Here is a 16,260-nt window from a genome sequence, read left to right on the forward strand (position 1 = left end):
TGTATTGCGGGGGGGTAAGAGAGGGGAAAATGAAATGTTTTCAAAATTTTTTCCAACATTTATCATTAAAAATTTAACTTAAATGAAAGGGCTCGAAGCCCTTTAAAAATGGCGTCGGCGCCTGACTCTATTGCCAGGCACAGACCACCACCTCCCCCCACTTCCACATCATTGGGGAGGACGTTCCGCCCCAGCCATTGAAATGATCCACTGTGTTTAATATCATGGCGGCTCCGTGAGGAAAGCCCGCGCATGTGGGACAACATTGTTTACAGCTGCCTCCAATTTCGGTGGCGACAATGTAAAATTCAGCACATTGTCTCTTCAGAACTCAGTCTGTTTTTACCAGAACGTTCTTGTATGTGGTTTCAGTTTCATAATCCTTGCGCTCCACTCACAGGCTTAAGCAATTAAGCACAGTGAACATGATCAGTGAACAGACAAACACAATCAAACACAGATCAATTAAATATTGCACGATACAAAGGGCTAATTGGCTCCTTGTAACACAAAGATTATAACTCCCATTAACACTTGAAAACATCATGCAAAGAGCAATGGTGTGGCAGACCTAATTTATACCATCAGCTCATATCGTTGCACAGAATCCCACGCAAGCACATCAAGCACGAGTGCGGCCTTTCCCATCTGTCTGCTGACATCAGATAGATTCCAGTTGATGTATTGACTAGGTATGAATTCCGACTCCCAGTAGTCAGTACACAGCTGGCTAGTCTCCAGGGGTGGAGTCATGGGGTGGAGTCACAGAGTGGTGTCACAGTGGTGATGTCACAGGGATGGAGACACAGGGATGGTGTCAGAGTGGAGATGTCACAGGGTGGAGTCACAGTGGTGATGTCAAATGGGTGGTGTCACAGGGGTGGTGTCACAGTGGTGATGTCACAGGGGTGGAGTAACAGGGGTGGTGTCACAGGGATGGAGTCACAGGGGCCGTGTCACAGGGATGGTGTCACAGGGGTGGTGTCACAGGGTGGAGTCACAGGGGTGGTGTCACAGGGATGGTGTCACAGGGATGGTGTCACAGGGCGGAGTCACAGGGATGGTGTCAGAGTGGTGATGTCACAGGGGTGGAGTAACAAGGGTGGTGTCACAGGGATGGAGTCACAGGGGCCGTGTCACAGGGATGGTGTCACAGCGGTGGTGTCAATTGGGTGGTGTCACGGGGTGGAGTCACGGGTTGGTGTCACAGTGGTGATGTCACAGGGATGGAGACACAGGGATGGTGTCAGAGTGGTGATGTCATAGGGTGGAGTCACAGTGGTGATGTCACAGGGGTGGTGTCACAGGGATGGTGTCACAGGGGTGGTGTCACAGGGGTGGTGTCACAGGGTGGAGACACAGGGATGGTGTCAGAGTGGTGATGTCATAGGGTGGAGTCACAGTGGTGATGTCACAGGGGTGGTGTCACAGGGATGGTGTCACAGGGGTGGTGTCACAGGGGTGGTGTCACAGGGTGGAGTCACAGTCGTGATGTCACAGGGGTGGTGCCACAGGGATGGTGTCACAGGGGTGGTGTCACAGGGTGGAGTCACAGTGGTGATGTCACAGGGATGGAGACACAGGGATGGTGTCACAGGGATGGTGTCACAGCGGTGGTGTCACAGTGGTGATGTCACAGGGATGGAGACACAGGGATGGTGTCAGAGTGGTGATGTCATAGGGTGGAGTCACAGTGGTGATGTCACAGGGGTGGTGTCACAGGGATGGTGTCACAGGGGTGGTGTCACAGGGGTGGTGTCACAGGGTGGAGACACAGGGATGGTGTCAGAGTGGTGATGTCATAGGGTGGAGTCACAGTGGTGATGTCACAGGGGTGGTGTCACAGGGATGGTGTCACAGGGGTGGTGTCACAGGGGTGGTGTCACAGGGTGGAGTCACAGTCGTGATGTCACAGGGGTGGTGTCACAGGGATGGTGTCACAGGGGTGGTGTCACAGGGTGGAGTCACAGTGGTGATGTCACAGGGATGGAGACACAGGGATGGTGTCACAGGGATGGTGTCACAGCGGTGGTGTCACAGTGGTGATGTCACAGGGATGGAGACACAGGGATGGTGTCAGAGTGGTTATATCAAAGGGGTAGAGTAACAGGGGTGGTGTCACAGGGATGGAGTCACAGGGGTCGTGTCACAGGGATGGTGTCACAGCGGTGGTGTCAAATGTGTGGTGTCACGGGGTGGAGTCACATTGGTGATATCACAGGGATGGAGTCACTGGGATGATGTCACAGTGGTGATGTCACAGGGTGGAGTCACAGTGGTGATTTCATAGGGATGGAGTCTCAGGGGTCGTGTCACAGGGTTGGTGTCAAATGGGTGGTGTCACAGGGGTGGAGTCGCAGTGGTGGTGTCACGGGGTGGAGTCACAGGGGTGGTTTCACGGGGTGGAGTCACAGTGGGGGTTCACAGAGGTGGTGTCATGGGGTGGAGTCACAGGACTGGTGTCACGGGGTGGAGTCACAGTGGTGGTGTCACGGGGTGGAATCACAGGGGTGGTGTCACGGGGTGGAGTCACAGTCGTGGTGTCACAGGGGTGGTGTCACAGGGATGGAGTCGCAGTGGTGTTGTCACAGGGGTGGTGTCACAGGGTGATGTCACGGGGTGATGTCACAGGGGTGGAGTCGCAGTGGTGGTGTCACGGGGTGGAGTCACAGTGGTGGTGTCATGCGGTGGAGTCACCGTGGTGGTGACACAGGGGTGGTGTCACGGGGTGGAGTCACAGGGCTGGTGTCACGGGGTGGAGTCACAGTGGTGGTGTCATGGGGTGGAGTCACAGGGGTGGTTTCACGGGGTGGAGTCACAGTGGGGGTTCACAGAGGTGGTGTCATGGGGTGGAGTCACAGGACTGGTGTCACGGGGTGGAGTCACAGTGGTGGTGTCACGGGGTGGAATCACAGGGGTGGTGTCACGGGGTGGAGTCACAGTCGTGGTGTCACAGGGGTGGTGTCACAGGGATGGAGTCGCAGTGGTGTTGTCACAGGGGTGGTGTCACAGGGTGATGTCACGGGGTGATGTCACAGGGGTGGAGTCGCAGTGGTGGTGTCACAGTGGTGGTGTCACGGGGTGGAGTCACTGGGGTAGTGTCACGGGGTGGAGTCACAGTGCTGGTGTCACAGTGGTGGTGTCACAGGGGTGGATTCACAGTGGTGGTGTCACAGGGGTGGTGTCACGGGATGGTGTCACAGAGGTGATGTCACAGGGATGGAGTTGCAGTGGTGATGTCACAGGGCCGGAGTCGCAGTGGTGGTGTCACGGGGTGGAGTCACAGTGGTGGTGTCACAGGGGTGGTGTCAAGGGTGGAGTCACAGTGGTGGTGTCACGGGGTGGAGTCACAGGAGTGGTGTCACGGGGTGGTGTCACAGTGGTGGTGACACAGGGGTGGTGTCACGGGGTGGAGTCACAGTGGTGGTGTCATGGGGTGGAGTCACAGGGGTGGTTTCACGGGGTGGAGTCACAGTGGGGGTTCACAGAGGTGGTGTCATGGGGTGGAGTCACAGGACTGGTGTCACGGGGTGGAGTCACAGTGGTGGTGTCACGGGGTGGAATCACAGGGGTGGTGTCACGGGGTGGAGTCACAGTCGTGGTGTCACAGGGGTGGTGTCACAGGGATGGAGTCGCAGTGGTGTTGTCACAGGGGTGGTGTCACAGGGTGATGTCACGGGGTGATGTCACAGGGGTGGAGTCGCAGTGGTGGTGTCACAGTGGTGGTGTCACGGGGTGGAGTCACTGGGGTAGTGTCACGGGGTGGAGTCACAGTGCTGGTGTCACAGTGGTGGTGTCACAGGGGTGGTGTCACAGGGTGGTGTCACAGGGTTGGAGTCACAGGGGTGGTGTCAAAGGGGTGGATGTGCAGTGGTGGTGTCACAGGGGTGGAGTAACAGTCGTGATGTAACGGGGTGGAGACACAATGGTGGTGTCACAGAGGTGGACTCATGGGGTGGTGTCACAGGGGGATGTCACGGGGTGGAGTCACAGGGATGGAGTCAGAGTGGTGGTGTCACAGGGATGGAGTCGCAGTGGTGGTGTCACAGGGGTGGTGTCATGGGGTGGAGTCACAGTGGTGGTGTCACGGGGTGGAGTCCCAGGGGTGGTGTCACTGTGGTGGTGTTACAGGGATGGAGTCACAGGGGTGGTGTCAAAGGGATGGAGTCACTCTTTGGTGTCACAGGGGTGGAGTCACAGTAGTGATGTCACGGGGTGGAGACACAATGGTGGTGTCACAGGGGTGGAGTCAGAGTGGTGATGTCACGGGATGGAGTCGCAGTGGTGGTGTCACGGGGTGGTGTCACAGGGATGGTGTCACGGGGTGGGGTCACGGTGTGGTGTCACAGTGGTGATGTCACAGGGATGGAGTCACAGGGGTGGTGTCACAGTGGTGGTATCACAGGGATGGTGTCAAGGGGTGGAGTCACAGGGATGGAGTCAGAGTGGTGGTGTCAAAGGGGTGGAGTCAGAGTGGTGGTGTCACAGGGATGGAGTCACAATGGTGATGTCACAGGGAAAGAGTCACAGTGGTAGTGTCACGGGGTGGTGTCACAGGGGTGGTGTCACAGGAATGGAGTCACAGTGGTGATGTCACAGGGAAATAGTCACAGTAATGGTGTCACAGGGATGGAGTCACAGTGGTAATGTCACAGGGATGGAGTCACAATGGTGATGTCACAGTGGTGATGTCACAAGGATGTTGTCACAGTGGTGGTGTCACTGGGATGGTGTCACAGGGATGGAGTCGCAGTGGTGATGTCACAGTGGTGATGTCACAGAGATGGAGTCACAGTGGTGGTGTCACGGGGTGGTGTCACAGGGATGGTGTCACGGGGTGGAGTCACGGTGTGGTGTCACAGTGGTGATGTCACAGGGATGGAGTCACAGGGGTGGTGGTATCACAGGGATGGTGTCACGGGGTGGAGTCACAGGGATGGAGTCAGAGTGGTGGTGTCAAAGGGGTGGAGTTGCAGTGGTGGTGTCACAGGGATGGAGTCACAATGGTGATGTCACAAGGAAAGAGTCATAGTGGTAGTGTCACGGGGTAGTGTCACAGGGGTGGTGTCACAGGAATGGAGTCACAGTGGTGATGTCACAGGGAAATAGTCACAGTAATGGTGTCACAGGGATGGAGTCAGTGGTAATGTCACAGGGATGGAGTCACAATGGTGATGTCACAGTGGTGATGTCACAAGGATGTTGTCACAGTGGTGGTGTCACTGGGATGGTGTCACAGGGATGGAGTCGCAGTGGTGGTGTCACAGTGGTGATGTCACAGAGATGGAGTCACAGTGGTGGTGTCACAGTGGTGATGTCACAGGGATGGAGTCACAGGGGTGGTGGTATCACAGGGATGGTGTCACGGGGTGGAGTCACAGGGATGGAGTCAGAGTGGTGGTGTCAAAGGGGTGGAGTTGCAGTGGTGGTGTCACAGGGATGGAGTCACAATGGTGATGTCACAAGGAAAGAGTCATAGTGGTAGTGTCACGGGGTAGTGTCACAGGGGTGGTGTCACAGGAATGGAGTCACAGTGGTGATGTCACAGGGAAATAGTCACAGTAATGGTGTCACAGGGATGGAGTCAGTGGTAATGTCACAGGGATGGAGTCACAATGGTGATGTCACAGTGGTGATGTCACAAGGATGGAGTCACAGTGGTGGTGTCACTGGGATGGTGTCACAGTGGTTGTGTCACAGGGATGGAGTCACAGGGGTGGTGTCACAGGGATGGAGTCGCAGTGGTGGTGTCACAGTGGTGATGTCACAGAGATGGAGTCACAGTGGTGGTGTCACTGGGATGGTGTCACAGTGGTGGTGTCACAGGGATGGAGTCACAGGGGTGGTGTCACAGGGGTGGTGTCACAGTGATGGTGTCACAAAAGTGATGTCACAGGGATGGAGTCACAGTGGTGGTGTCACAGTGGTGGAGTCACAGTGGTGGAGTCACAGTGATGGTGTCACGGGGTGGTGTCACAGTGGTGATGTCACAGGGATGGAGTCACAGTGGTGATGTCACAGGGGTGGAGTCGCAGTGCTTGTGTCACAGTGGTGGAGTCACAGTGGTGGTGTCACGGGGTGGTGTCACAGGGGTGGTGTCATGGGGTGGAGTCACAGGGATGGAGTCACAGTGGCGATGTCACAGGGGTGGAGTCGCAGTGGTGGTGTCACAGTGGTGGTGTCACGGGGTGGTGTCACAGGGGTGGTGTCACAGGGATGGAGTCGCAGTGGTGGTGTCACAGTGGTGATGTCACAGGGATGGAGTCACAGTGGTGGTGTCACTGGGATGGTGTCACAGTGGTGGTGTCACAGGGATGGAGTCACAGGGGTGGTGTCACAGTGGTGGTGTCACGGGGTGGTGTCACAGGGGTGGTGTCACAGGGATGGAGTCACAGTGGTGATGTCAAAGGGGTGGAGACACAGTGATGATGTTACAGGGATTGGGTCATAGGGGTGGAGTCACAGGGGTGCTGTCACAGGGTGGTGTCACAGGGGTGAAGTCGCGGTGGTGGTGTCATAGTGGTGGTGTCATGGGGTGGTGTCACAGGGGTGGTGTCACAGGGATGGAGACGCAGTGGTGGTGTCACAGTGGTGATGTCACAAGGATGGAGTCACAGTGGTGGTGTCACTGGGATGGTGTCACAGTGGTGGTGTCACAGGGATGGAGTCACAGGGGTGGTGTCACAGTGGTGGTGTCACGGGGTGGTGTAACAGGGATGGAGTCACAGTGGTGGTGTCACAGGGGTGGAGTCGCTGTGGTGGTGTCACGGGATGGTGTCACAGTGGTGGTGTCACAGTGGTGGAGTCACAGGGGTGGAGTCACAGGGGTGGTGTCACAGGGATGGAGTCGCAGTGGTGGTGTCACAGTGGTGATGTCACAGGGATGGAGTCACAGTGGTGGTGTCACTGGGATGGTGTCACAGTGGTGGTGTCACAGGGATGGAGTCACAGGGGTGGTGTCACAATGGTGGTGTCATGGGGTGGTGTCACAGTGATGGTGTCACAGAGGTGATGTCACTGGGATGGTGTCACAGTGGTGGTGTCACAGGGATGGAGTCACGGGGTGGTGTCACAGTGGTGGTGTCACGGGGTGGTGTAACAGGGATGGAGTCACAGTGGTGGTGTCACAGGGGTGGAGTCGCTGTGGTGGTGTCACGGGGTGGTGTCACAGTGGTGGTGTCACAGTGGTGGAGTCACAGGGGTGGAGTCACAGGGGTGGTGTCACAGGGATGGAGTCGCAGTGGTGGTGTCACAGTGGTGATGTCACAGGGATGGAGTCACAGTGGTGGTGTCACTGGGATGGTGTCACAGTGGTGGTGTCACAGGGGTGGTGTCACAATGGTGGTGTCATGGGGTGGTGTCACAGTGATGGAGTCACAGTGGTGGTGTCACAGTGGTGGAGTAACAGTGGTGGTGTCACAGTGATGGTGTCACGGGGTGGTGTCACAGTGGTGATGTCACAGGGATGGAGTCACAGTGGTGATGTCACAGGGGTGGAGTCACAGTGGTGGAGTCACAGTGGTGGTGTCACGGTGTGGTGTCACAGGGGTGGTGTCACAGGGGTGGAGACACAGGGATGGAGTCACAGTGGTGATGTCACAGGGGTGGAGTCGCAGTGGTGGTGTCACAGTGTTTGTGTCACGGGGTGGTGTCACAGGGGTAGTGTCACAGTGGTGGAGTCGCAGTGGTGGTGTCACAGTGGTGATGTCACAGGGATGGAGTCACAGTGGTGGTGTCACTGGGATGGTGTCACAGTGGTGGTGTCACAGGGATGGAGTCACAGGGGTGGTGTCACAGTGGTGGTGTCACGGGGTGGTGTCAATGGGGTGCTGTCACAGGGATGGAGACACAGTGCTGATGTCACAGGGATTGGATCACAGGGGTGGTGTCACAGGGGTGGTGTCACGGGGTGGAGTCACAGGGGTGGTGTCACGGGGTGGAGTCACAGTGGTGGTGTCACAGTGGTGATGTCAAAGGGGTGGAGTCGCAGCGGAATCAGAGTGGTGGTGTCACAGGGGTGGTGTCACGGGGTGGAGTCACAGGGATGGAGTTGCAGTGGTGATGTCATAGGGCTGGAGTCGCAGTGGTGGTGTCACAGGGGTGGTGTCAAGGGTGGAGTCACAGGGTGATGTCACGGGGTGGAGTGACAGGAGTGGTGTCACGGGGTGGAGTCACAGTGGTGGTGTCATGCGGTGGAGTCACCGTGGTGGTGACACAGGGGTGGTGTCACGGGGTGGAGTCACAGGGCTGGTGTCACGGGGTGGAGTCACAGTGGTGGTGTCATGGGGTGGAGTCACAGGGGTGGTTTCACGGGGTGGAGTCACAGTGGGGGTTCACAGAGGTGGTGTCATGGGGTGGAGTCACAGGACTGGTGTCACGGGGTGGAGTCACAGTGGTGGTGTCACGGGGTGGAATCACAGGGGTGGTGTCACGGGGTGGTGTCACGGGGTGGAGTCACAGGGATGGAGTCAGAGTGGTGGTGTCACAGGGATGGAGTCACAGTGGTGATGTCACAGGGGTGGAGTCGCAGTGGTGGTGTCACAGGGGTGGTGTCACGGGGTGGTGTCACAGATGTGGTGTCACAGGGGTGGATTCATAGTGGTGGTGTCACGGGGTGGAGTTCCAGGGGTGGTGTTACGGGGTGGAGTCACAGAGGTGATGTCAAAGGGGTGGAGTCGCAGTGGTGGTGTCAACGGGGTGGTGTCACAGGGTGGAGTCACAGTGGTGGTGTCACTGTGGTGATGTTACAGGGATGGAGTCACAGGGGTGGTGTCACAGGGATGGAGTCACTCTTTGGTGTCACAGGGGTGGAGTCACAGTCGTGATGTCACGGGGTGGAGACACAATGGTGGTGTCACAGGGGTGGAGTCAGAGTGGTGATGTCACGGGATGGAGTCACAGGGGTGGTGTCACAGGGGTGGAGTCACAGTGGTGGTGTCACAGGGATGGAGTCACAGTAGTGATGTCATGGGGTGGAGACACAATGGTGGTGTCACGGGATGGAGTCACAGTGATGGAGTCACAGTGATGGAGTTACAGTGATGTTGTCACAGTGGTGGAGTCACAGGGGCCGTGTCACAGTGCTTCTTTTTATTTAATTTGAACGACACAAATTTCACGTCAAAAAAACCATTGATGCAAATGCCTGAAGTTGTTTTCCATCAATCCATCTGCGTGCCATGAGGGAAATTAATAAACTTTTCTTGTCTAGTAAATAAACTTTCCAAATGCATAACATCATTGTTGGGTGCCAATTACTATTTGCAGAATCAATCACAAGGATTGGCCGTGTGGTAGATAGTGAGGAGGATAGCTGTAGGCTGCAGGAAGATATTGATGGTCTGGTTAGATGGGCAGAAAAGTGGCAAATGGAATTCAACTTGGAGAAGTGTGAGGTGATGCATTTGGGGAGGTCAAACAAGGCAAAGGAATACACGATAAATGGGAAAATACTGAGAAGTGTAGGGGAAGTGAGGGACCTTGGAGTGAATGTCCTCAGATTCCTGAAGGTAGCAGGACAGATCGATAAGGTAGTTAAGAAGACATATGGAATCCTTTCCTTTATTAGCCGAGGTATAGAATACAAGAGCAGGGAGGTTATGCTGGAACTGTATAATTCGTTTGTTAGGCCACAACTTGAGTACTGTGTGCAGTTCTGGTCACCTCATTACAGAAAGGATGTAATTGCACTAGAGAGGGTCCAGAGGAGATTTATGAGGATGTTGCCAGTACTGGAAAAATGCAGCTATGAGGAAAGATTGGATAGGCTGGGGTTGTTCTCCTTGGGACAGAGAAGGCTGAGGGGAGATCTGATTGAAATGTACAAAATTTTGAGGGGCCTGGATAGAGTGGAGGTGAAGGGTCTATTCACCTTAGCAGAGAGGTCAGTGATGAGGGGGCATAGATTTAAAGTAAGTGATAGAATAATTAGAGGGGAGATGAGGAAAACTTTTTCACCCAGAGGGTGGTGGGGGTCTGGAACTCACTGCCTGAAAGGGTAGTTGAGGCAGAGACCGTCAACTCATTTAAAAGGAGTTTGGATAGGCATCTCAAGTGCTGTAATCTGCAGGGGCTACGGACCAAATGCTGGAAGGTGGGATTAGAATAGGTGGATCGTTTTTTGGCAGCACAGACACGATAGGCCAAGTGGCCTCTTTCTGTGCCTTAAACTTTCTATGATTCTATGATGTATTTAAGTACGGCATTGTTTAAGGCCTCCTTCCTGTGTAACAAATGCTAAAGTGCCATGTGGTTTTTCTCTCTGTTAGGGAAGTGTCCAAGTCCATTGAAGAACAGAGACTTTGTTACCCTGCGATCTTGGCTTCCTCTAGGCAACGACTACATGATTATTAATTACTCAGTGAAGCACCCAGTGAGTATCACTATACGAAGAGGGCCTCCTGTCCATGGTGAAGGATTGTGTGTTCATTGCTTTTCAAAACAACTCGTATATACCGTTAATAAATGTAAAATTCACAAGTGGAGCTCCTTCAGCAGGAGACTTTATTGCAGCTGATTAAACATTCCTCACTGTTAGTTCAATGGAAGGGAGAAAGCAACAAATAGTGAAACTGTAAAGTGCTGTTATTCTATATATTCATGGCATGTTTCTGGACCGTGTTCTGGACTGTAGCTGAATTTGAAATGACTGCATCCTCTTCTCCTTTGGACTGTGATTCTTGCTTGACATTCAGACTGAAAATAAATTAACCCTTAGACATCTGCCTGCTTCAAGAAAACACAGAAGTTGAATGATCTTTCCTGTGACCTTGAGGAAACATGAATATTACAATAACAAATGTCAGGTATATGATGTAGTTTTGAGGCTGGGGCTATTTTAACTCCCATTTTAAAGAGTGGATCTCCACCCTAACCCAGCAGGAATGAAGAGATTTTCGGTGGCAATAAAGCTGCTATCAATGTCCCTCGCTCGAAGGTAACTGGTGAATACGTGAGTGAGGAGTTGATTGTGGTATACAGAGGGGGAGGGAGCCCAGAGCAGAGAAGGCCCATGGTTTCCTCCTGCAGCCTGAAGGAGCAGTCAGCCCACAAAGAAACCCTCCAAAGATGAATCATTGCCACTTTTCTGGGCCACAATCACACCTGCCGACAGGTTTCATTGGTTGGTACGACACTGAGCTTCACTGCTACATTCGGAAGGTAAAGTAATGTCAGGGTCTGAATGACATCATCAGCCCCTGACAGCTTGCGGACAGTCCTGGAGTGGCTGAAAACCCATTCGTTAAAATGGCAGCGGGTGCGAGCGTGTTTTGGCAACAGTGGGAAGGAAGCACCTGAGTTTGAACCACCCTCCTCCCATTCTCACGGGGCAGCGATGGTTAAAATCAGACCGTGATGTCCTTTCGTGCGGGCAATGGGGGAGGAGTTCTGAGCATACAACGGGACTCTACCTAAAAGTGTTGATGAAAATTTATCTCCACTATTTGACACTGAAATCTTTAGAGAATCAAACTCAAGGATAAACTGGAATTAATAGTATCCTAGAGTTGAATTTGAGGATGTATTTTCTGAACATTTAGTAATGAATTTGGTTCAAACAATTGCAGGAATGTCCCTGGTCCAGGCAGTTAGTAATAGATGGATTGTGAGACACCAAGAATGGGTAAAGTCTGCCCTATAATATTTCGAGCAGTGTCATTGTTAAGGTTTAATGACTCTGACTGCTCTATTCTTCATGGGTCAACTTCCCTCAATAGTTGCATTAAACAAGATAAGATGCTGACATCATGGTTTTGGATTCATTCTGAGGAACAGATCATTCAGTGAGTTGTGGGATGGGGAACATTAGGACAAGGCACACAATGTGAAGTAATTGTGTCCTTGGTTGGAGACAACTCACTGTTGGGCAGAAATACCTTGGGGGGAATTTTATCCTGGCGACGGGGGTCTTGACATCGGGGGAAACCAACGCCGTGATCCCCGTGTTGCCTCTTCTACGGAAGGCCCACCAAATTTAGTGCCAATCAGGCACGTAACTGGACAGAGGAGGGCCTTCCTTAGGATTTAGGACCCTGTCACCAGAAGACCCGCCCTTGCAGAGCTGCCAGCCAATCAGAGGCCGGCAGCTGTAGCGCCACTGCAGGGGCAGTGGCTGCTGCTGTAACTTCACTTACTGGAGGCTGAGGAGTGTCGCTGGAAACAGGCCTCAGGTGGGTCAGGACGGGAAGGGTCTCACAGCGTGGAGGTCATGGGGGGAGGAGAAGGGGTCGGCAGCAAAGTCCCTCAGCAGGCCCCCCCTGCCCGATGCCAGGTCCCTCATTCAAGACCTCCTGCCACCCCACGCCACTGGAGGCAGGAAGCAGCCCACATGGTTTTTCGTGCCATGCTTCCCGTGCAGCGACAGGCCTGCCCGCCAAAACAACTAATTGCAGCTGCGGCAGGAAGAGGCCCTTAATTGAGAGGTAATTACCCGGTTAAGGACCTCAATTGGTGGCAGGGTGGGAAGGCAGTTCACAGACCTTCCTGCCCCATTCTAAATTTCGGCAAAGGCTCCACCATCCCACCCAATTTTATGCTCTCCCCGTCTCCGAAGCCACCACATGGAGAGCATAAAATTCTACCCCTGTTTCATTTCCAGATTTTTTTTTTACCCTGATGTTCCTGTCTGCTTCTTTTCCAGAAATATCCCCCGAAGAAGGACATAGTTCGAGCTGTCTCACTCCAGACTGGTTACTTCATTAAATCGAATGAAGCCAACAGTTGTACCCTGTACTACTTGACCCAAGTGGACCCACGAGGTTAGTGCACTAACCTGCCTGTAGTAGAGAACCAAGCCTCTCCAAATCCTCTGCAACAAATGTTTTTAAAAGGTGTCCTTCCAATGGGTCAGTGGATAGATAGAGAAATGTGGTATGGAAACATATGAGCAGGAGTAGGTCATTCGGCCCCTCGTGCCTACTCTGCCATTCAATATGATCATGGCTGATCTACACCTCAACTTCATTTCCCATCATTATTCTATGTCCCTTCATACACTTACATAACAAAAATCTTTTTTTTCTCAGTCTTTAAAGCTCTGTTCGTCCCATGGCACCCACAGTTTTTTTGAGGGGAAGCGGGGTAGATCACAGGTTGAAGAGGAGGGAGATCGGGCTGGGGGCAATCACAGGTTGAGGGTGATCAGCACATGAGTCGAGTGGCTGATCGTGTCTTGATGTGGGGGGGTGTGGGAATCAGAGTGTTGGTTGAATTGAGGCGGGGTGAGGAGTGTCTGTCACCACAGATAAGCTCAGGGGGGCTGAGAGGAACACTGCTGCTCTCCCTAGTCCACAAGCAGTGCTTGAAAAGCTGAAACCTGCTGGATCCAGCTGTTCCCGCCTTCCTTCAGCTCCTGGGTTTCCCGAACCCTGGGGAACAAGGCCCATTGTCATTAAAGGTCAAAGTCTGTCCATCTCTGAGGCATGCTGCCTCATTAGCATATTTAAATTACTGATCCATCTGACCCCCAAGCCACCCTGTTAAACTGGGAAATGTTCACAGCGGGTTGGGATGGGGTTTCAAATTTTTCAAACATATTATTCTCCATGACTCCTTCACCCATCCTGGGGGTTAAAACTCCGCCCACAATCTGCTGTAGCACAGCATCTTCAAATACAATAATATAAAAGCAAAATATTGTGGATGCTGGAAATCATAAATAAAAAGAGAAAGTGCTGGAAATACTCAGCAGGTCTGGCAGCATCTGTGGAGAGAGAAGCAGAGTTAACGTTTCGGGTCAGTGACCCTTCTTCAGAACTGGCATATATTAGAAAAGTCAACGGTTTTAAGCAAGTAAAGTGGGGATGGGGCAAGAGATAACAAAGGAGAAGGTGTAGATAGGACAAGGTCAAAGAAAAGCTGACCAGAAGGTCAAGGAGCAAAGGCAAACAATATGTTAATAGTGTGTTGAGAGACAAAGCATTAGTACAGATAGGGTGTTGATGGACTGAAAACTGAACAGCCGCAAGTACAAACATGAAAAAAGTGGGAAGGCAAACTGATCAAACTAAGATAAAATAAACACAAAAAAATATAAAAAAGAAAAAATAACTAAAGATAACAGTAAAATGGGCGGCCCGTCATGCTCTGAAATTATTGAACTCAATGTTCAGTCCGGCAGGCTGTAGTGTGCCTAATCGGTAAATGAGATGCTGTTCCTCGAGCTTGCGTTGATGTTCACTGGAACACTGCAGCAATCCCAGGACAGAGATGTGAGCATGAGAGCAGGGGGGAGCGTTGAAATGGCAAGCAACCGGAAGCTCAGGATCCTGCTTGCGGACTGAGCGGAGGTGTTCCGCAATGCGGTCACCCAGTCTGCGCTTAGTCTCCCCAATGTAGAGGAGACCACACTGTGAGCAGCGAATACAGTATACTACATTGAAAGAAGTACAAGTAAATCGCTGCTTCACCTGAAAGGAGTGTTTGGGGCCTGGGATAGTGAGGAGAGAGGAGGTAAATGGGCAGGTATTACACCTCCTACGATTGCAAGGGAAGGTGCTGTGGGAAGGGGATGAGCTTTCGGGGGCAATGGAGGAGTGGACGAGAGTGTCACGGAGGGAACGATCCCTTCAGAATGTTGACAGGGGAAGGGAGGGGAATCAAAATCATGAGAGGTATAGACAGGGTGGATAGCAAGAGGCTTTTTCCCAGAGTGGGGGTTTCAATTACTAGAGGACACGAGTTCAAAGTGAAAGGGGAGAAGTTTAGGGGGGATATGCGTGGAAAGTTCTTTACGCAGAGGGTGGTGGGCACCTGGAACGCATTGCCAGCGGAGGTGGTAGATGCGGGCACGATGGAGTCTTTTAAGATGTATCTAGACAGATACATGAATGGGCAGGAAGAAAAGAGATACAGAACCTTAGAAAATAGGCGACATGTTTAGAGAGAGGATCTGGATCGGCGCAGGCTTGGAGGGCCGAAGGGCCTGTTCCTGTGCTGTAATTATCTTTGTTCTTTGTTTTGTTATGTGTTTGGTAGTGGCATCACGCTGGAGGTGGCGGAAATGGCCGGGGATGATCCTTTGGATATGGAGGCTGATGGAGTGGAAAGTGAGGACAAGGGGAACCCTGTCGCGGTTCTGGGAGGGAGGGGAAGGGGAGAGGGTAGAGGTGTGAGATATGGGCAGGACACGGTTGAGGGCCCTGTCAACCACAGTGGGGGGGAATCGTCAATTGAGGAAAAAGGAAGACATATCAGAAGCGCTGTCATGGAAGGTAGCATCATCAGAGCAGATGCGTCGGAGACGGAGAAACTGGGAGAATGGAATGGAGTCCTTACAGGAGGCAGGGTGTGAAGAAGTGTAGTCGAGGTAGCTGTGGGAGTCGGTGGGCTTATACTGGATATTAGTAGACAGCCTATCACCAGAGATGGAGACAGAAATGCATCCTTATCACTTTGGGGACACTTTTGACTTCACCCTGGTCGGAAAATCTTGTGCTGCACTTTCCTGAATGTCCAGTGTGCACAGCTTCACACCAAGCCTCCAGGGTCACGTTCCTCCGCCACCCACTGTGGGATTGCAAAGTCTGAACATTCCATCCTCTGTCTTTCTGTCATTTTATTTGATGACCACTGGATGGTGCTGTAGCTGCTTTGCTGACTTGGTGAACACACACATGGGATCAAAGATTCTGGACCTGAACTCACTGAGTCGGGTGAAATTAATAAAACTTTGTGACTGAACCTGAGACAACTGAGCCCTCAGGACAATTTACAAAGGTGTTTAGTGATTGGAAATATTGAAGCTATGATGAGACTTTGGAATACAATATATTAGATGGAATTACATGGAACACAGAGCACAGGCGGGACATTTGTTCGAGTCTCTGTGATTTAATCCCTTTGTTCCTAAACATTCTGTGAGCAGAAGATGCTGTTTCTGATTGGGATAGTGTCACTTCTTCTTATTCCTCTATCTCCATGTGGATCTGACCCAATGGTTTTGGGTGTTTATTTATTCATTTCATGGGATGTGGGCATCGCTGGCTAGGCCAGCATTTATTGCCCATCCCTAATTGCCCATGAGAAAGTGGTGGTGAGCTGCCTTCTTGAACTGCTGCAGTCCGTGTGATGTAGGCACACCCACAGTGCCAGGATTTTGACCCAGTGACAGTGAAGGAACGGCGATATAGTTCCAAGTCAGGATGGTGTGTGGTTTCGAGGGGAACTTGCAGGTGGTGGTGTTCCCATACATCTGCTGCTCTTGTCCTTCTAGGTTGTAGAAGTCATGGGTTTGGAAGGTGCTGTCAAAGGAGCCTTGGT

General features: G+C 52.5%; 1 protein-coding gene and 1 long non-coding RNA gene across 2 annotated transcripts in view; one reads left to right on the plus strand and one right to left on the minus strand.

Moving 5' to 3' along the window:
* LOC137376083 (uncharacterized) overlaps positions 1–387 on the minus strand; it is a 95,904-nt gene extending 95,517 nt beyond the window's left edge. The window contains exon 1 of the long non-coding RNA XR_010976130.1: positions 347–387. This is a non-coding gene — a long non-coding RNA (uncharacterized lncRNA). The remainder of the gene's footprint in view (positions 1–346) is intronic.
* stard15 (StAR-related lipid transfer (START) domain containing 15) overlaps positions 1–16,260 on the plus strand; it is a 58,261-nt gene that overhangs the window by 14,348 nt on the left and 27,653 nt on the right. Inside the window, exons 3-4 of the mRNA XM_068044104.1 lie at positions 10,269–10,372; positions 12,641–12,758. Of these exons, the coding sequence (XP_067900205.1) occupies positions 10,269–10,372; positions 12,641–12,758 (222 nt within the window). The remainder of the gene's footprint in view (positions 1–10,268; positions 10,373–12,640; positions 12,759–16,260) is intronic.

This window comes from Heterodontus francisci, chromosome 12 (assembly GCF_036365525.1).
Source record: "Heterodontus francisci isolate sHetFra1 chromosome 12, sHetFra1.hap1, whole genome shotgun sequence".
Taxonomy (NCBI): domain Eukaryota; kingdom Metazoa; phylum Chordata; class Chondrichthyes; order Heterodontiformes; family Heterodontidae; genus Heterodontus; species Heterodontus francisci.